At 39.1% G+C, this 22,099-nt stretch overlaps 1 protein-coding gene across 1 annotated transcript in view; it reads left to right on the forward strand.

Moving 5' to 3' along the window:
* Positions 1–14,101: 14,101 nt before the first annotated feature.
* Positions 14,102–22,099, forward strand: part of LOC307157248 (uncharacterized protein) — a 175,885-nt gene continuing 167,887 nt past the window's right edge. The window contains exons 1-2 of the mRNA XM_079869115.1: positions 14,102–14,142; positions 15,618–15,774. Coding sequence (XP_079725241.1) covers positions 15,690–15,774 — 85 coding nt within the window. The 5' untranslated portion in view covers positions 14,102–14,142; positions 15,618–15,689. The remainder of the gene's footprint in view (positions 14,143–15,617; positions 15,775–22,099) is intronic.

A 22,099-nucleotide genomic window follows, 5' to 3' on the forward strand; every position in this document is an offset into this window, starting at 1 on the left:
TCCACAAAGCACATGTGGACTGGTTGGGCAAACTCCCACGAACCCTCCAGCACCCTGGAGAGGGTATAGAGTGAGTGAACCATAGACTGTAAAAAATATGGACAAAGCGTATGTGACATCACCCATAGTCTTTCTGAAGAACGGTTTTGAGGCCGTTTATGGGCGTATGGGCGGCGCCATCTTTAAAAATCTTATAACAGAGCAACCCATTTTATTTACGATATTTCAATACAAATGTTCAGAGAGGATACAGAGGTGGTATGATGTGTTGTGTCAGATCATGGCCGAGACGTCAAATTTCAGGAATTCCACTCGGCGCAGCCTATGCTCGTTATCAGCTGTCAATCAAGCTCATACAATTTATATCTAAATACGATCTAAACTAACGAGTTAGAAAAAAATTCACCCCCCTCACAGTTGTCAGGCACTCGGAACCTATCGAAAATAAATAAATAAAAGTCCATGGGACCAACCTATAAAAACATGAATTTATGCTGTGAAAACGGACATTTTAACATGGGGGCTATGGACATTTGCTCCCTTTTGGGACCTGCCCTGTTTGAGTCGTAGCTGCGTCCTTTGCAACGAAGCTTTTGCAGCCTCTCCCTTCCCGGGAGACGAATCTGAACTTTCTCGGTAACGTTACATTCAGTGAGCCTTTTTAAAGGGTAACTAAACCCTAAACCAACTTTTTTAAGTTAATGATCTGTAAGAATGGGTCTTTATTAGTGCTGTTCATTGATTCGAGTAACTTTTTTGACATTTGGGTATAAAGTGTTTTAATTCTACAATATATGGTGTAAAAACGTCTGAGTGCTGCCCTCTTCAGGTTGAACGGTGGCTACTGCAGTTGAATTTTCCTATTGGATGTTGCGGTACTGCGTGAGCTAAAAGGTACTGCGTGACGTAAGCAGGTTCCAGCTCACCACGCCCTTGGTACGAGCTCACCACGCCCCTGGCAGTATAAAAACCATCTTGTTGCGTCAAAACCACTGTAGCGAGTCAGGAGTTGGAATTGCGAGTATTGAAAACGATCAGGGTAGAGTATTTTTAGCATCTATTTAGCATAGCATTTATATAGTCATTTAGATTATTTCTTGTAGCCTAGGTAGTTTATTATTAGCATAGTTGTTAGTGTAGTATTGTTAGAAGCATAGTTTGTTAGTAGCATAACGTTAGTATTGCATCAGTTAGGATAGCTTCGAGTTAGCGTAGATTTATCTGTATTTAGTACAGTGGTCAGGATGGTACGTAGGTGTAGTGTTGCTGGTTGCAACAGCACTGCTGGATTGCATAGTTTTCCAGCAGATTTGGAAATTAGGCGACAGTGGTTGCATGCACTTGGCCTGGAAGACCGTGAGTTCCCGCCTAGAGGTCAAGTGTGCAACCTGCATTTTACGCGGGATTGCTTCTCCAACGCGATAGAGGTGGAAATGGGCTTCTCCACACAGCTCACGCTGAACAGCGACGCAGTGCCAAACGCTGCTCTGAGTCCTCCTGCATGGACTCCACCACCGCAGCGGCGTCTTGAGGTGAGTGATCATATATATTTTAATCACAATTTACGGTTAGGCAAAAGTTAATCCTCTGGGGTCGACAAACGCGCCAGCGCATTTTACTGGATTTTTTCACATAGCGGCAAAATATGAATAGCAGCTATACGGAAAGCGCGCGCTATTGACATCAACTCGATAAAACTCATCAGATGCATGTACTTTACGTCGTCTTGCGACCCTGTGAGGAATAAAAATAGCGTAATAGTAATAATAATCCTGTTGAAAATTACCTCAGAAGTTAATTAACTATTTATAAATATTTTAAAATCTCTAAAATGACTGAATATAAGACTGTAATTGTAAACCATAAAACAATTTTTTTTAGCCTACTATGACCAGAGAAATTGGGTGCCAGACTGAACCAGTCATCTCCAGATCTGCAGGTGTGCAGGCTAACATGAAGCCCATGAGGAGAAGCAAAGGTGATTTTTGAATACTATGGAGCTTTTGAATGTTTCATCATAGTCAAGATTATATAATTTAGTAGTTTTGTACTGTCGCTGCTTATTGATAACAAATCTATTATTAATTTGTGCAGCCACCCAGGCCAGAATGCCTAACAGGAGTGTGTCGTGTGACACAGGCACACTGATGGAGCCTTTCACAGAGTGTCCCGGAGCAACCTCTACACCAATAAAGAGGAAAAGATGTGAGGTGTCCACTGATGACTCCAGCTACCATCAAGACGGAAGTGAGAGCACCATGAACTGTACAAGGTAATGCGTTTAGTCCCGTTAGGTTTTTCAGTTAGGCTATATTTGAATGTTCTAATTTAGCTATTACTTGTTTTTAAATACTTTTGATTGATTGTTACACTAAGTTACACTAACCCATCATTTCACCAACAAATGGAAGTTTTATCAGAAAACTAATCAGAAATCACTGGAAACAGCGTTGAAAACAAACATGATAAAAGCGGCCGTTTGCTAGCTTTTTTGTTTTTCTGAGTTTTCTCTAAAAAAAAATATATATATAGTATAATAATTCTCTTTCTGAAGGCTACATTGACAAATTAATGGAGCTGCTGTTCCACCATGTGGTGGAAGACCCTCAGCCGTACCTGGACTTCTCTGGACAAAAGGCTGTCCCAGAAAAACTGTGTGCTCAGTTTATTCGGCCCGACAAAGAAGAGGCAGTGAGCAGACACCGGTCAAGGTTTTTTAAAAATGCATGAGGTTATAGAGCTGGTAAGTCCCGCCCATCCTTAAAACCCCACTGGACCTCTAGGTTGAAAAATCGTCAATGCAAGTGAATAGCCGCGTTTCCACTGTCGGGCCAGTGCGAGTTAGGGCTTTTAAGGGGACATATCATTTTTCAACCTGTTCAGATTTTTCTGTTATCTATCGACTTCCGGCCCAACACTTCGAGCAATCCGCCATTATTATTTCTCGCTGCAATTTTGTAGTCCAAGCTAAAGGATGCAGAAGTTACACTAACCCATCATTTCACCAACAAATGGAAGTTTTATCAGAAAACTAATCAGAAATCACTGGAAACAGCGTTGAAAACAAACATGATAAAAGCGGCCGTTTGCTAGCTTTTTTGTTGTTTACTTGAATATTTAAAACCCAAGCATCGATGTTTTACCACAGGTTTACAATAAAAAGTAAACATTGATCAATAATGAATTAATTTATGTCAAAATTGCACATTAGTCACTCAGAAATAAATTACCGTTAACGTTAGGTCTATTTCACAAAAGAAAGAGGACACACTTACTACTTCAGTCGTGTCTGTTTCTGTTTATCTGGTAGTTACAGGACATATTTACATCACATTTAGAAAGAATTATAATTTATACAAATATATGCCCGGCCCTGGCCCGACAGTGGAAACGCGGCTATTGTGAGAAAATAATTATTTTCTGGTCCCTTTTGAATTGTGCCATGAATGTGAACATATGTTGTCTGTGAATTTTTTATATAATTTTTCATGTTATGAGTTTGACAGTATATTGTATGATTATCTGGCTAGCAGTTGTGGAAAAGACATAATGAGAAAGACTACATGTCGCCTATGTGACATCACCCCATAACACAATTTCCCTCCACTTGTCAAATCACGGTGCTAATGTTGAGAAAATCTATGGAGACAGATCGAGATGCCTGTGTGTTTTGTACCCAAATCTCATCATTCAAACCAAATGGGCCGTTTTTCAACCTAGAGGTCAGTGGAAGGGGCGGGACTTTCCAGCTCTATACCTACCCACTCTGCCAGCTTGGACACACCTGTCTGTCATCAGGGTAGCCGTGGGGTCTTAAAGTCCGCGTGAACCGGAAGTTGCAAACGACTTTTCTCCAGTGCTGTGACGTATTTCCCAGTGAAAAGAAATATTGAACAGAGGGCAGGGTTTTACTCTAGCGCTCCTCTCCATCTCTCGCTCATTACAGACTAATGGTTTGAGGGGAGTGCTTTTTTTTTCTGTGTTTTAACTTGCACGGATTAATTGTTCACCACAAGACTAGTAATATGCGCTAAATAATAGGGTCAATTTTGATTTCAGTTGGACTTTAAAAAGGTCTTAAATGTCATGTAACTAAACTAAAGCCTTAACAAGGTCTTAAATTTCATTATACTAGCCTATTTATTCAACCAGACAGCAACGCAAGGTGAAATGAAAATTCAACAGGGTTTTAGCAGAACGTCTAATTTTTTGGAGTATCATGCGCAAACTATCTCTCTTATCTCTCTCGCATTGTCTCTTTTTATCTATCTACCACTCTCTATGTCTCTCTATCCATCCCTCCCTTGTTTTTAAGGTGTATTTACATTTCTTTTTATTCTTGAAAATGAAAAAATGGTTGATGCAATTTAAAGTTTATCTGTTTATGAATGTTTGATATTTACCCAAAAAATCACAGTGTATTATGTACTATTTAATATTAATTAAATATATTTATTCTGTTAAAATGCATAAATCGGTGTATTGTTAAATGCTTTTTTTTTTTTAATAAATGTATTTTTAATTAAAACATTTGTTCGTAATAGTCATTATTGGGATTTGATCTGGTGTTTTACGACTGCATAATGGGTGCGATATAGGTCTTCATTTTCATTAAAGTGGTCTTAAAAAGGTCCTGAAGTCTTAAATTTGGGGTGATCAAACCTGGGGGAAAACCTGGTCATCTACAACATTCAAGAAAAATTATTTGCAAATTTAGACTAAAGAGGTTTTTTTGTGTGTGTGTGGTGTGTAACTCCAGTTAAAAATGCTTCTTTTAATTCATTTTTATTTTATTTTTATATTCTAAAAAAAAAAAAAAATTCAAAAATGCAGTGGGGGAAGGAAACCTCTGTAAGCTCCTTCTTCAGGAAACTCTTCCCTGATCCGGATCACCGCACATGAAGGTATGACCACCCGAACATGTTGGCCAAGGTACCCCCAACACCACCTAACGACATTACGATACGCAAGGTGTCTATAAGCGCTGAAAGACAGGTGGTGCACATGTATGTTGAAGTTGAGTATAAAAAAATTGTAATGCATTATATACACTTATTTTTTATATTTATTTATATAAAATGTAACCTTTCTTTCTGGAACTAACCTGTTTATAACTGTCTCTTCCATCTCCCCATATAACTGTACGTAAGTACCATATACAGCTTGTAGCACATATGGGTTAAGTGCTACCGGCTCAAATCCTGGATGTGCTGTTATACAGCCCACTCCACCTATCTGGTCACACCTGTGTACTACCTATAACATGAGATTATTACTACTTTGTTAGGATGATTTATTTAATATTTGGTATTGTGTGTTTTTTTTCAGGGTTCGTACAAGGTGCTTAAAATGCTTGGAAGTGCTTGAATTTGACTTAACATTTAACTTAAATTATTGAAAGACAATATATGTGAACTTAGTGTTTAATTTTATTGATAAAGCAATCTTTTCACACAAAATTATATCTATATCAGATAGGCTGAAGCTTTAGAAACATTTTGCATGGCTATGAGTGATAATAAATATCCAAGTATATGATACAGCTTTCATTCTTCAGGTCAATCATATTCATGAGATGGAAAATCTGTTTGAATGAGATATCTTTGTCATAGTAACCTTTCAATGGTTAAAGTTAACACTGTTCTTGTCATATTTCATAGCTACCTTGGGTATCTCCCTACAACACACGTTTTCTACCAGGGACAGTGAGCTGCAATGCCCACAGGTGCACCTGTTGAGACAGAATCATTTGTACTTGTACAGGGAGACTTGAAATATGTTTTTTCGCTTAATTAATACCACTAAATCATACCAAAATGAGCCTAAATGCATGTTTTTAAAAACATTTTATTGGTCCGTTAGCATTTGCTTTTAGTATTAGCCTAATTTAGCCATAATGCTAATGTTTTACCACTCAGACACTGGCCCCATTCTCCCGTGCGCGGCTGCTTCGCTAGCATCGTCGGATGCCGATCGCGATACGGGAGTTAAGACCGCAATTTGAGCCAGCGGTTCGAACTGATAAGGTTCTGGTCCTGCTGTGTCCGCGGACAATTCGCCCTCCTCCACTTCAGGTGAAGGTGGGGGAGAAAAGTCCTCGACCTCAAATGATCGCTCTGTTGCACAACTACTGGCGTCACTCCAGTCAGTCTCCATTTTAGAGTCTGACAGCAGCTGTCAATTAATCCGTCACTGCGGGTCTCAATGCACGCCCCCGCGCTCAGCCCCGCCCTCGGTTCGTCCCCTCTATCTCCGCTGGGGTCTGCCCACTTTTCTAGCATTTTTCAAATATTGCCAGTGGGTGGAGTCAGGCTCTGACCAGGGGTTTAGTTACCCTTTAAGCTTCTCGCGACACCGGAAGACGCAGCAGAAACAGGACACCATCCTCGCTTCCTGCCTCAGCCTCAGCCTCACCAGAAAGAGCACAGAAACTCGCAAGTACATTGTCTGATAAAAGCTGTTTCCCGGTGTCTCGTAAACTTAGGTTTCTGTATGTAATAATTACTAGCTTTTCCCTTCTCTCTATTTCTTTCTTTCTTTCATTTCATTCTGATCATGCTATGTTTTATGTTTTGGTTCGGTTAAGTGTTTGTTTGTTTATTGTTTGCATTTTTACATACGTTTATATTTGTAGCTCATATAATCTCTAGTTTTACATTTATTAAAATCCATGGAATACTTTTCACTGTCTCTGTGTTTGAAAGCCTACCTTATAAGTCAATGAATCTTAAAAGATCTAGCTACAAGCTCGATATTAGACTACATTCAGTAGTTTTAATTAATAAACTCAGAAAGTTTGATGTTCGTGGCCAGAACATAAACTTTCTTGGAGTTTGTAAATAGATACCCCTTCTTAACTGTGATAATCTTACATTTATTCGCGGGACGAATGATGGATGATCAGACCTTTACAGAACAAGGTAATCTCGATAATTGATAAAGTAAATGTACATGCGATTTCTGAATTATTATGACCACGAGTTAGGATTATTAATATTTCCAAAATTCCCTATATCCTTGAGCTAATTCACATTAACCCAGAGTCGTAGTCGCTACAAAACTAAATAGCAGACAAATCAAAGGAAAAACTAAACAGGTGTGCAAGCGGTTACTAAACATTTTTTTTTCTCTGTGAGTTTCCAAAAAAGGAAAAAACATTAACGTGCAACAAGTCTATGCGCTTAAGTCGCTGTCTGTTTGGTTTCCATGGTGACGCGTCATTGCTTGTTACGTGACACACAGCAGCCACAACAGCGCTGAATGAATGATGATCTGCTTTTATGTCATTTTTCCTGTTTTACATTTGTTAGCTATGGCATGAAATATCTGATATTCCGATTGTCAAATATGCAACGCAATATATATATATATAACGCAAAGTATTGCAAGAAAAAGGCAAAATGAATGCGATCTTTTTAAATACTCAACGGGCCGGATTAAACAGCCTAACGGGCCGTAGTTTGCCCACCCCTGATCTAAGAGCATGGTCTAAAGCGCAGAGTGCAAGTGCACTTAGAGTGTGTCTGAATCCACTTTTGCTAGTTTAAAGGGTTAGTTCACCTAAAAATGAAAATTCTGTCAGTAATTACTCACCCTCATGTTCCAACCCCGTAAGACTTTTGTTCATCTTCGGAACACAAATTAAGATATTTTTGATGAAATCTGCGAGCTGTCTCACTCCTCCATAGGCTTCTTAAGGGATTGAAACTTGCTGGCCCAGAATAGTTATTAAAGTCTCCGTGAACCGGAAGTTGCAAACGACTTTTCTCCAGTGTTGTGACGTATTTCCCAGTGAAAGGGAATATTGAACAGACGTATTTCCCAGTGAAAGGGAATATTGTTCATAGCAGACTAACGGTTCGAGGGGAGTGGTTAAGCGCAAGCCGTCAAACCTACGTCATCAGAAAAAGACGCCATTCCAGACCGGAAGTAACTTTTCAGATTTTGATTAAAGATTACCATGGTAAAAACATTTTGTTAAATATATTTACTTGCACGGATTAATTATTCACCACAAGACTGTAATATGCGCTAACAAAGTAAATAGGGTCAATTTTGATTTCAGTTGGACTTTAAAGACATCGTTAAAATAGGTGAGAATAATTTCTGCTATTTCCTATGCAAGCATGCATCTTTTCTGACCGAATTACTGGGAAAAAATGCCTAGGAAGACCACAATTTCAGGTTGTGCTGTATATTAGAGAAAGGACTAATAAATTAGTATTGATTTGATTCTTTTAAAAATTTACTTTTTCATCATCATTTTATTCATATTTATTAATTTTTTTTATCAGATTTATTACAATTTAAATCAGCGTAGGTTTCAGTTTTAAATATTGCTTCATGCTTAAAATCATTAACCTTTAAAGGGGGGGGTGAAATGCTATTTCATGCATACTGAGTTTTTTACACTGATAAAGAGTTGGATTCCCATGCTAAACATGGACAAAGTTTAAAAAATTAAATTGTACGTTTGAAGGAGTATTTCTGTGCCAAAAATTGTCCTTCCGGTTTGTCACAAGTTTCGGAAAGTTTTTTTCGAGTATGGGCATGTGTGACGTCAGATGTAACGGAATTTCCTTATACGGGTCCTAAGGGCACTTCTCCGGTAAGATCGCGGGCGCACGCGCACTCGTAGATCAGAGCAAGAGAGCGAAAGCAGTACGCCCATCAAAGCGCTGTGCTCGGCTTTAGGGAAGTCAGTGTCACCAAAGAAGTGTGTTTTTGGTTGCCAGGGCAAGACAACCCTGCACAGATTCCCAAAGAACCCAGCGTTAAGGGAATAGTGGATGCAGTTTGTTTTTCCGGGGCAAAAACGAGTTGAGCAAGACTGTTTCCCTGCATTTCGACGATGATTGTTTTATAAACAAAGCCCAGATCGACGGATTTGCAGATCGTCTAATGCTTAAGGATCGAGCAGTCACAATGATAAAGGTCCGCAGTCGTGCGTTGGAACCGCAGGCGGTGAGTAAAACTGTTGATGTATCTCAAATGTATCTCTGTGTTGTTAACGTTACTAGCTCGGCGCGTAAGCACAGCTAGCTTCGCCCACAGGGCCCGCCTCCAGCCGCTCGGTTTTTTCCGGAAAGACTCGGTACAGCCTATCTTTCTTATATAAAAATAATAAAACTAAAGACTTTTTGGAGATATGAACGATGCAATACTACTCTATAGGCACTCAAGATTAACAGGAGATTGAGTGAAAATGAGCATTTCACCCCCCCTTTAAGAACAAAGGAGTAATAAAATAATGATTTGATTCATCTTAAATTATTTTCTTTTATTATTATTATTATTATATTACTTCTACAGCAGTTTTATTACTAAATGGAGAACGGATACTAAAACTTATCAATAGCCAAGTGTAGTCGATGACCAAAACACTGAAGTCGTGTCCATTTGTTGAGTGAAGTGGCTTTTACCATGTTTGTACCACTATCAGTTGTGATGCACGATTGTCGGTCTTCACTTAGCCCCCAAGAGGCGAGTGCTTCAATCAATCCTTGGGCAATAACTTCACCTGTATGATCTTCAGGAAAGTAAGCCGTTTGGAGGCATTTGCTCTGAAGATTCCAGTCATTATCAGTGAAATGAACAGTGAGGCTCAGATAGGGCTCAGATGTGCGACTAGACCACATATCAGAAGTAGAGGCGAAGAATTGTACATTTTGCAGCTGCCGCTCTACCTTCTCCCTGCACACCGTGTACATTCGGGGAATCGCTGTCTGTGAAAAATGTTTTCTGCCAGGTAGCTCGTATCTGGAGTCAAGGACGCGGATAAGCTTCTTAAATCCCTCATTTTCGACAACGCTAATGGGAAGCATGTCTTTTGCAATGAAATAAGCAACTGCTTTTGTGATGTCTTGTCTTTTTGTTTTTTTGTTGTAAGGCACGGCGTGTGAAAATGATGATATACTTTGCTGAGTCGCTTTGGTGCTTGTAGATGGTTGACGGCCACTAACACTTATTTGGGATTGGGACTGTAATTTCTTAGCTTGTTTGTGTTCTAAAGGGTGACATTGTTTTAAATGATGAAACAGGTTGGTGATATTGCCTGTCTTTGATGGCACTAGTCGTCCGCACAGTTTGCAGTGCACGTCGCTCTGTTTCTTGTCAGATCGCAAATAGCCAAAATATTTCCAAACCACTGAAGTTGAGTGACCTTTCTTGTCAACGATGTCTGTGTCCTCCGATGAGCTGGTCGTGGGCGCTGCATTTTCTTCACTTCTATCGCTCATTTCTTGCTCCACTCAACTCCTCCAAGCCTGTCAGCCACTGTGTGTGTGTGTGTGTGTGTGTGTGTGTGTGCCGCCAAAAAATTACGTAGGCTAAAAAAAAAAAAACAAATCTGACATTTCATGTATAAATATATTTGAATTTACATAAATACATTCTTCTTCTTTTTAAACATATGAACGGATTAATAAATTTGTAAATTCATTTTAGATAAATATATATATATAAAATTTGCATTTACATTTGGGTTATGCAGTGTTTTTAAATTATATTTTACACTGGGGTGCCTTGAGATTTTATGCACTTTTGAAAGGTGCCCTGACTGAAAAAAGTTTGAGAAAGGCTGCTTTAGACATATTTTATTTGTTATTTATACTAGTAGCCTATTGTGATGATTTTTCACGACCCAGATTTTTTGGTGCCCCCCCCCAAGCACCTGGTGCCCTACGCGCAGTGCGTGATGTGCGTGTGCGGAGCGCCGGCCCTGAAAATAATTAAGCAGAGGCAGGGATACATTGACCAGAAAGTGGGAAATCCCACGCATCCCCACAGGTAACAGCTGCAAGTCTTCAGATAAATTGAAAACAAAAAGAATTCCAAGGCATGATGAGTCCATTGGATAGGTGTAAAAGGATTTGGCAGTTTCAAAGAAATCACACAGGACTTTAACAGTTCCAGAATGTTCCGCACAATAAGACTCCTTCCCCCTACTGAAAAACAGTCATCGCCACGAGAGGAGGAGATCAGTGATCTAAAGACAGCTGCATCATGGGGGCTCAGTGCTTTGACATGGGGAACATAACATATCATCAGCTTTGCGTTAATACACTAATGACCTGGCAAATGAATACCCTCGCCTTACTTGATCCTCTCCATCGCTGCTCATTTCCACTACTTGTGGTTGTGTATTACTTTCAGACTTGATAAATTTACAGCATGTCATCAGTAACATGAATTAATACTTCTGTAACTGCTTGTAATGATCAGGTGTTGTCTGTACTGCTCTCATGATTCTCTTCCGCGCAAACTCGCTTAACATTACATTACCTCAAAAAAACTTTGACATTTATTCAGTTTGTTGACTCTTTTTACACTCATATTTCGAGCCTGTAAAAAAGCACCAATGCTAAAGTTTTCTATGTATCCTAATCATTAAATAACATTCAGTGAGCTTGTAGTTTTGTTTTTCACTGTATTAATCTCAAATGTCATGATTTGCCAATGCAAGAGAGTAACAGTTAGCCTACCGGCACCTTTTTTCCCCCACTTCAAGCACTGGCCTCGATTGTTGTAATATTCCCGTCTTTGCTTATTTTAACATTTTGAACATATCCCTCCACTGCATATTGCAGCCCTTTCTGTTGTGCTCTGGAGGATATGTCTGCTGCATTACTCCAAAACAATCACTTATACCGGTATGGAGCTCAACCCAGCCATGTGTCTGTTTCTCAATTGTTTGACGGGCGTAGTAACAATAACTAGGGGGCGTGGCTTTTGCGAACGTCAATTGCAAAGCACGCAATGCAATTTTTTGCGAAAAGATCATTGCCCACCAGTGGACTATATTTAATTCAATTCACATTTATTTGTATAGCTCTTTTCACAAAACATTTAGTTTCAATGCAGCTTTACAGAAAACCCCTGGTCTAAATTATGATCTGTTATCAGAGGTGACTGTGTAAGTAATGCATTTCAATTAAATTCTCATTCAGTTTCATTGTTAAGCAATGCATTAAGTTAAGGCAGAAACTTGAAGATATTGCTGGTACAACAACAATTTATTGTTATTTATTAACAATATAAATGTATTTAAACAAGTCGTGTGTGTGTGTGCTTGTGTGCAAATGGAACTCCTCCAAGTCTGCAAGTCCAAAAATACATTTAGGCTATGGTGAGTTTACTACATTTTATTTTATTTTATTAAATGCATTTATGGTGAGATTATTATATTTTCATGTCAATCTGTGTTCGTTTTGACCAAGAACCATGCGCTGTCACTTTAATTCAGCGCGTGCAGCACAGCTAAAATAGACTCGGTGCAGAAACGATTGCAGCATCCGCGTGCAGTGTGAAAGCTTTACCTGTTAACATGGGTACGAAAAAAAACCGCACTGTAAACGGACTACGGAGTATATGTGAAACGGGCGTGACTGACGCTTATATATTATATACGCTGACACATGTATGCTTATTAATCTTCGAGGCATTTAGCTGTGAGTGAGGTCTCCCACACTGCTTAATCCATTGTCGGCATCTTCCCGCTTGGGTCTTGGGCTTTGGAAAGGCGAAAAAAACGACCCCTCCCTCTAAACTTTTGGGGTACCTGGTGTCAGACTTGCAGGTGCCATAGGCGCATCGTTTCACCATCTTGCTGAAATCGCAATGTTTGACGGAGGTCCTTCTCCTTAGTTACAGTTGCTGAGCTAGGATTGGACGAGGACAGTTCGAGGGCGGGGTTTTGCGAACGGTCAATTGCATCTTTTCCACATATTTTCCATCTATGTGGGTTAGGACACTTACACACACACACACACACACACACACACTACAGCCTCACGTGCGAGCCACGTCTCTTTGGGCAACCGTGTAAACTAGTGTTTTTCCGCCACAGCCGATCATGCTGCATGCTTATTGGCTCTCTGACGTTGACGAGATTAACCCCTCCGGTATCGAAATTTGGTACCGATAGACGAGACATATTTTGATACTCGATAGTATCGAAAAGTATCGAACTCGATACCCAGCCCTAATCACATGTTTGTCGACCTTTAACCTGTTTGGTCTTCATCTAAACACCTAAAAACACCTGCAATCTGGAGGTTAAGATAGAAGTATAAAGTTTATAATCTGTATTAAGGAGTGATATAGGTCTAGAATTCTGGCAATGCCGAAGAATAATCATGGTCAGAGAAAATCCTCCGCTCTCTGAGTCCGATTACTTTCTTCTCCCAGGCTCTTCTCAGGACATGCTCTTTTGTAGTGTATTGTAAGAGGTTCACAACTATGGCTCTCTGGGGTTGTTCTGCGTTAGGCTTTGATGCCAGAGCTCCGCGTGCCCGCTGAATTTGACCGTCTGTATTATCACGAGTAATAGACCCCTTCCCGGTGTCCTCCAGCACAGGTTATTCATTCTGGACTGCAACTCGAGGTCATTCAGATTTTCCAGCATCTTTGTCAGCTCGCTTTGACATTCTTGTATCTGCTTACTATATGCTAATATTTTCTTTACCTTGCTTTCCAGGGTTTCTTTTAGCCTTAGATGTGGTCCCTCTGTTCATCTCTCAATATATGTGAATATTTAACCTCTGTGCATCAATTAAATAAAGTTACACATAGGTCCAGAAATGGCTGTGTCAAAAAACTCCCATTACAATTTGAGGCTTGGCAGTGTCATTTTAAAGAAGACCCTTGGCAGATTATTGTTGAAGTAAAAACATTTTAAAAAGTGAAACCAAATAAGGTTTAAGTTTATGAAAATTATTATCTTTTTAAAGATAATAAAATATAAACCATATTTCATTACCATTTAGACAAAATGATTTTAACATTTTATTTTAAGTTTTCTACTCAGACAGTCAAAATATATCTTAAACATATCATCAGTGCAATTCTTTACAGTCACAGCCATTAGATTTAGTTTTAGTTTTTAAAAAAGTAGATCTCTGCAACTGTATCTGTGATCATTTCACACTCGATTACTCTTGCTTACATTTATAAGCCAAAAACTCTGTGGTATTGCTAGCTTTGGAAATCTGTGATTTATTCTTTAAATCAACCCTTCTTATCATTTTAATGTGTTTTCTATATGTGAATTTCTGTTATTTTGAACGGGACTTTTATTTTGGTGTGGGCATATGACGTCATAAGGCTGCGCCGCTCCTGCATATGTGATTCTGCTGAAGAAAGGTTTGTTTTTTTTAACAATTGAAAGTGCTTTTTCAATACAACCCGTTCAAACGATTATATTGAGAACTGTGAAATAAGCTAATTATTACTGAATGTAACATTGTAATGTATTTTATCTATTAATGAACATAGTTTTTATAAGGAAAGTGAATGAATGAGTAAACATAACAGAAACAGTGCGTCTCATTTCGCTCCCTATATTGTGAGTCAGTTCATCATAAACACGCTGTTTGTTCTCTGGCAAGTAATGATAGAGAAACGGAGCTTTTTGAAACCGGTTCCGATTCAATTGAATCAAATGATTCAGAGTTTGTAAGCACTTGAATCACCGAATCCCGCTGACGACTCCTGCAGTTCACCAGTGTAAATGCAGCAAGAACAACAACACACACATGTGGAGTGACAACTTCTACAAATCAACTCACAATATTTTCATCACAGTGAGTTTAGAGTGTTTTTAGTCTAATCAGATCATTTAAGTCCATTAACTCTCTCTCTCTCTCTGACTGACTCTCTTACCAGTGAACTGAACTACTGAACTAGATCTGATTGACACACACTCAGAGATTTAGTTTAGAGTGTTTTTAGTCTAATCAGATCATTTAAGTCCATTAACTCTCTCTCTCTGACTGACTCTCTTACCAGTGAACTGAACTACTGAACTAGATCTGATTGACACACACTCAGAGATTTAGTTTAGAGTGTTTTTAGTCTAATCAGATCATATAAGTCCATTAACTCTCTCTCTCTGACTGACTCTCTTACCAGTGAACTGAACTACTGAACTAGATCTGATTGAGACACTCTCAGAGATTTAGTTTAGTGTTTTTAGTCTAATCAGATCATTTAAGTCCATTAACTCTCTCTCTCTGACTGACTCTCTTACCAGTGAACTGAACTACTGAACTAGATCTGATTGACACACACTCAGAGATTTAGTTTAGAGTGTTTTTAGTCTAATCAGATCATTTAAGTCCATTAACTCTCTCTCTCTGACTGACTCTCTTACCAGTGAACTGAACTACTGAACTAGATCTGATTGACACACACTCAGAGATTTAGTTTAGAGTGTTTTTAGTCTAATCAGATCATTTAAGTCCATTAACTCTCTCTCTCTGACTGACTCTCTTACCAGTGAACTGAACTACTGAACTAGATCTGATTGACACACACTCAGAGATTTAGTTTAAAGTGTTTTTAGTCTAATCAGATCATTTAAGTCCATTAACTCTCTCTCTCTGACTGACTCTCTTACCAGTGAACTGAACTACTGAACTAGATCTGATTGACACACACTCAGAGATTTAGTTTAGAGTGTTTTTAGTCTAATCAGATCATATAAGTCCATTAACTCTCTCTCTCTGACTGACTCTCTTACCAGTGAACTGAACTACTGAACTAGATCTGATTGAGACACTCTCAGAGATTTAGTTTTGAGTGTTTTTCTTTCTGTTAACTATTCTCCTCTTAAACAGGACAGAGTGTCCAAACTCACAGAAAAACTCCTGGTGAAGCGACTGAGATCCATGTGACACACTATTATAAAGATGGCGTTTATTAAAGAGGAGAGTGAAGACGTGAAGATTGAAGAAACATTCAGAGTCAAACATGAAGATACTGAAAAACAAACAGGTTGGTTTCATTCTCAAAGTCTTTCTTTAGTCATTCTATGTCATGCATCTCTTTATTTATAGACGCAACTTGTGACAAAAGTTAACACAATGAAATCACATATATTAGAAAAAAACAATAAAGAATCAGATCATGAAATGTGAGTTATTAGGGCGGGGACAATATTTTAATGCAGATGGCGCTCTAGGCTAGTGTTTAACATCATAAGTAAAATTAGTTTATCTCAAAAGAAAGTTGTCTCTGAACCGCTCAAACGAGTCGTTAGGAGTCTGAATCTATTTTTGCAAAGTTCACGTCACATTTGCATAATGCCGGCCTACGTTCTGTGTGGATAGGACATCTTGCTGTTAAATTTGTTCATTTAATTTTTTATAAGTCCATCGAGAATTTATATAAGTCCATCGAGAATTGTTTTGGAATGATTGTATGTATTTTTATAGTTAAAGTCTTAGTCTCTGTGGTTTTAAGAGATTTCAACCTTGGGGTCATTGAGAGTTCCTTAAGAAGAAGGAGGTCTGTTTTGTATATCAGTCGTGGGACCGAGCAGCTTCTGCCGTTATCTTGGTCGGGCCCTGAGCTGTGCCATCTCTGAACCAATCAGTCTTTTCAAAACCATCTAACATTGACAACGTTCTTCCTTTAGATGGCCATAAAGTTCTTAGCGTAGGCTGGCTGGAGCCTGGATTTTATGGTTCTGGATTGGTGATTTGGGGTCTGGAGTCTGGAGTGTTGAGTTCTGTGTGGAATTATGTTTGAACAAATCACCTGGAAGATTCATTGGTGTTTGGTTCGCCCTCAAACCTTACAACCATCCTCAGGGAAGGATAAGAGTAACATATTGAACTTATAGGCCTCGTTCACACTGCAGGTCTTGATGCCCAATTCTGATTTGTTGCCTAAATCCGATTTTTTTTCACCATCCGTTTACACGTTCTTTCAATTATGACCCATATCCGATCATGTGTTCACACTCGCCATACTATCTGAAACATTAGGTTAAATTGGAATAGGTTAAATCATAAAGAGTTAAAGCAGAACTCGGCAACTCTAGGGAACTCGAGTCACTTCTTCGCTGATTTTCCCTTTTGTTGTCGCATGTTTTCCCCACAAGCTCCCCCTACAGCTGTGGGGGGGCGTATATTTCACAACACGGTCGTAAAAAACTAACTTGCGGCGGCCTCCCCCCCTCTCTACCGCTGCTCATATGCGTTTGTTTTGATCGGAGAAAGCCAACTGTATCGTGTGGAGCTATGTCTACCGAGGTGGGTAATCTGGTAATACATCATACATGCGTGTGTGTTTATGTCGAATTGCCGTAAAGCAGTTTGTGTTTCGCGCTCGCACTCATTCTCGTTCTCGCTTCTCGCGAGACTTCCAATTTCTGTCTTACCGGGACGGTAGTCCCCAAGTTGCAAGGTTGGTTTTCCACCTGGGAACGCTGGGGGGAGCGGGGAAAGTCACCAATATCACCAGAACAGGTTGTTTAAAGGGGCTATATGCAACTTTTTCCCCAAAATAAACGTAACAATAGCCTTTTTATTTGACCATGTATGACTCAAACATCTCCTGATGAGCATACTGACACCTTGTCAGCTCACAGTGGGTGCACCTATAAGCCTGTATCCTATTTTTCCTATTTTCTGTCGGGTCGGATTTTTCGCGCGCTGTCTCCGGATGTGACGTCAAGCGCGTTCATGTTAAACGTTTCAGATCACTCTGCCACCACCGCTAGTCAGCAAACAAACTTAGTTTCTCAAACAATATATGTATTTGACTGTTCTTACCTCTGTAAACATAATGTTGACTTCTTTGCAGCGGATGACTTGTGAAGTGTGCACGTACGAGAGCGAGCAGAAAGGAAGAGCAGTTCCGTTTTTTGGCCACAGGTGTCAGTCGCGAGTTTAAATTTCAGAAAAAAGTATATAGCCCCTTTAACCATCCAAATGATTTCTAGACAGTTTTATTAAGTTAAAAAAGTTACCAAGTTCTGCTTTAAAATCTCTTGCACAGATGGACGAACGCAAAATATGCTTGATGCTAAATTCTGCTTAGGGGGTCCTCCTACCTGACCCGTGAGCGATGGCTTTTGGGATTAACTTTGGTTCCCTCTACAGCCTTGGCATTTTCAGCATCAGTATGGGCACCAGTCTATTTGGACTGTCTAGAAAAACTGAGAAAGAATATCACATAGTTAATTAAGCAGTCATTTACACAAATGCATTTCTGCCATACAATCTTGAATTATAATCTAACCATCAAAATATTGCTTTTCTGCACTTTCATGAGGCAAAATAATCAATGATGTCATCATAGGACAGGTGTTTCATGACTTATGCTCATGATGGCCAATCCACTCAAATGTTCCTGTGACATGGAAGACCTCAGGTAGCTTTTGATGAGCTTTAATTTTGAAAAGCTCCTCTCTGACGATGCTACTGTTACAGGCTGAGTGACTGCAATTCTTAGGGCTATCCAAAGATTAGGATAGAGTTCCTCCAGGTTTTTCTCAGAGAGAAAGGAAAGCAGCTCAAAGGCAGTCATCTTATCTGATGGCAGATCAGGTAAATTCTGAATCCCATTTGCCAGATCCATTCCACTGATGTCACAGTTATCTCTGAAGGTTAGAGTGTTTTGAACTTCCATGCAGTGAGCCTTTAAAGATTCACTAGACATCTGTGAGGCAGTGCTGAAGTTTAGCAGCACTCCATATTTGGATTTCACTTGGTTGAGTGTTTCAAATCTCTCATCCATGGATGTCACAGCAGAGTCGACCACAATGTTAAAGAAGTTGACTTAAAGAAGGTTCATCAGGAGCCTCATAGCTGAAATGCCTCTTGCTGTTTCTCTGTCTCTTCTCTTTCAGAACAGCCTCCACATTACTTTCTTCACAAATGCTTTCGGCTGTTGTCTGGGCCTCAGAGAATTTAGTTTCCCGGTATGTACAATAGTAGTAGTAAATAACTCTACTACTTTACTACTGTACCCGTGGGGCAATTGGGATTGTGGCGCAGTCGCAAGGCACTACATGACAGGACATCAGACATATGACACAAACAAATACAATACAATACAATATACACCCCTACATCTGACCAGGCCAGCTGGACATCTAGCTTATTTTGACTGATTTAAGGCTTTTATGGCTTGTGGTACAAAACAGAATTTGGATCTGTTCTCGGTCAGAAGGGGTGGGCAGAAACGACGCCTAGATGGCAGTAGTTTAAAATGAAATGCCAACTGGTGTGTGTAATCACTCACAATATTATTGACCTTTCTCACCATTCTGTCTTTGTAAATGTGTTCAATGCTCGGTAGTGTTATCCCTAGTAATTTGTTGGCAGTAGTAACTGTTTTTCTGATTATCTTTTTCTGTGATTCAGTGGCATTTCCGAACCAGCAGATAATATAGCAAGCTTGTTCACCTCCAACTGCATCTTTTGAAGATTTGGCAGCGTCTGCAATGACAAGGTTTAGAGCAGGGGTCTCCAACCTTATTTCATTCGAGAGCTACTTTTTAAAAAGGAAAGTGTCCGAGAGCTACTTATGTAATACAATACTTAAATCTCTTAAATAATGTCTCATAACTCTCATATTAACAACTCGACAGCTTAGAATTATAAGGTTCTATCTCCGTTTTGGGTAGTTCTGAGATATTGAGCATCAAAGTTTTTACATCCCAGCTGGCAAAACTGTAATGTAGTATAACCTATTTTATTAATAACTACTAAAAACTGACCACTGAGATGAACCGTTCTTGCAAAGTGCTCAGTGGCTGACAACATAACATTTCTGGGCTTCTGGAAATAACAGAAATATATAAATAAGAAATACATAAGGCGACAGCAGCAGGGTCATCATGGCCAAGCCCTTTTGTCCATTGCGGATTAACTCTTCCGAGTCGCCGATCACGCCGGCGTGATCAATTCACATGACCAGTTTAAGACGTCGAAGCATAAAAACAAAGTCACGTTGCCGTCCACTTCTGTCGAAAATGCTGGCTTGAAACTCTATTTTACTTTTTGTTTTGTGTTGATAGACCAAGTAAAAACGGAGATATGATCATTTAAACTTTATATAAAAAAATATTGAAAATATTGACGCGTTCGTAAAAGAACGCAAGATGGGGTGCGACAGGCATTGCATTTATTCTAATAACTTCGTCGGTTTTTGTCATAAAACAAAACGGAGAAAAATGTGTGAATCTGCTGACTCTGCTCTTCAGTCTGCACATTTTAGGGAGTGGAGGAGGAGCCAACTGAGCAAAGAAGCGAAATTGAAAGGCGCCCGTGGGAGTCGGGAGATTGACGGAGTAGACAGAGAGACATATGTATATAGAAAGAGAGAGAGAGATATATTATTGCTAGTTTTTGGAAAAGTTTGAATAGATTTTGAGAGTAGTTTAGGAGTAGTGTAGATAGTTTAGGTAGTTTAGGTAGTTTTTTGTGGAAGAAAAATGAAGCGAATGTCTTTGGTCTCATTGTTGACAGAAACTGTTTTGAGGAGTGGCACAGATAAAAAAAAAAACAAGTAATAAAAACGCAATTTTAGCTCAATTTTCTGACGTCATGGGATCACAACACTAAGAGATAGTAAATCTTTTCATGGATTTTTTTTTTTTTTTTGTGCGTTCCCGAGATTAGACCTTCCTTAACCCTCTGGGGTCTGGGGTGTTTTTGGGGTCCTTGAGATGTTCTGACATGCCCTGACATTTGTGCTTTTTTCAGTTGCTTATAAACATATTAATGGCAAAAAAAAATTACACACTATTTAGCACAAACAGGGCTACCATAATATGTGAGCAACAAGAATGTACATGTCTGCATTTTTGAGAGAATAATGTTTATGCGTGGTTATTGAAAAAACTAAAAACTAAAGTTTCTGAAATAAGGCCACAAAACACATACTAAATATGTGGCAATAAGACTTTTGACTAATGGATTTCATCGCCTAGTGTTTTTTCTTCAAAATGATATGAAAATCATCCTGCCTAATCATCCACAAAAAAACGATACATTGATTTTAGTTTTGTGAAACACTTTTAGTTTGGAAAGCCAATATGCGGATGGGGCGTAAACGCTCCAACAGCATCATGCATAATAAGTAGTTCACACCTGGTGAGACTACGTCCCTGCATACTTAATGAGCCATTCATTCAGGTGACGTGTCACCTATAGCTAACTTAAATATACAAGCTTCATAAAAATGATCATTCTAGGAGAAAATTTCAGATGGCATTTAGAGGCTTTTGCATCTGAACTCTTCATACACACACACATATATATATGCATGCACATACATACTTTATAATCTTTTCAAAACTAGTCAACGTCTTTCAAAACTAAAGTATACATTTTATCATACGTATTTCAAAGTAAAGGATTCATTAGTTAGTTGATGACTTTATTTTTGACAAAACACATACAGTATATAGCCTATTCCTCATCTCAGTATAGCAATAGAGTTTGCTAAAAGCTGTTCATTCAATACAGCAGTATTTGAAAATCGATCATATTTTGTAAAATTACATTTATATTTGCATTTATGTCAAAACCTAGACACTTTTAAACATCAAAAGGACATTTATTAATATGTATTCGTGTCAAAATGACAAATAAACAGATTTTCCTATTCAATTTTGCATGGAAACGCTTCCAAGACGCTTGCGTGTCGCGTGAAAAATAGGCGTCGGTTCTATTTCTAGAATGCACGCGTTTTCCACGCGGCTCGTGCAGCGCCTGAGACGCGCGTCTCACACAGGCAGTATGCAAACTCTAAACTGTTAACATGGATGGGAGCCGAAATAAAAACGGACACGCCACGCAGCTGAGACGCTTACGCCACGCATCCAGTGTTTCACCGGCCTTATCCAGCGGATGTGGGCGTTTCACAGGTTTGTATGGATCGCCTCACATTTGCGTTTGAATAGCGCGGTCTCCGTAGGCGGAGTCACATTAAAACTTAATTAGCTGAGATGAGAACGACTGACATCTCTCTCTTTACATACATATTATATAAACTGTGAATATTTGTTTTTTATAAAAATTACTTCATTTGAAAGAAGATAATTCAAGCTTCATGCCTGTGTGTCTGTATGCCTGTTTGACTGAGTATTCGCTGAGTTACAGTTCATTTTCGGACGCGTTTCAGAATTGACTTCACTGACGGAGAGTAGGCAGAACTCGCATCATGTTTATTTTTCTTTATTTGGCGAAAAGCACAACACTTTGTTTTTATTATGAGCATACACAAAAAAAATACACACTAAACAGGATCGATTGATGTATAACACAAGCATATAAGATAAAAATTATTATTATTTTTTTTT

Source organism: Squalius cephalus, assembly GCF_949319135.1.
Source record: "Squalius cephalus genome assembly, chromosome: 4".
Classification (NCBI taxonomy): domain Eukaryota; kingdom Metazoa; phylum Chordata; class Actinopteri; order Cypriniformes; family Leuciscidae; genus Squalius; species Squalius cephalus.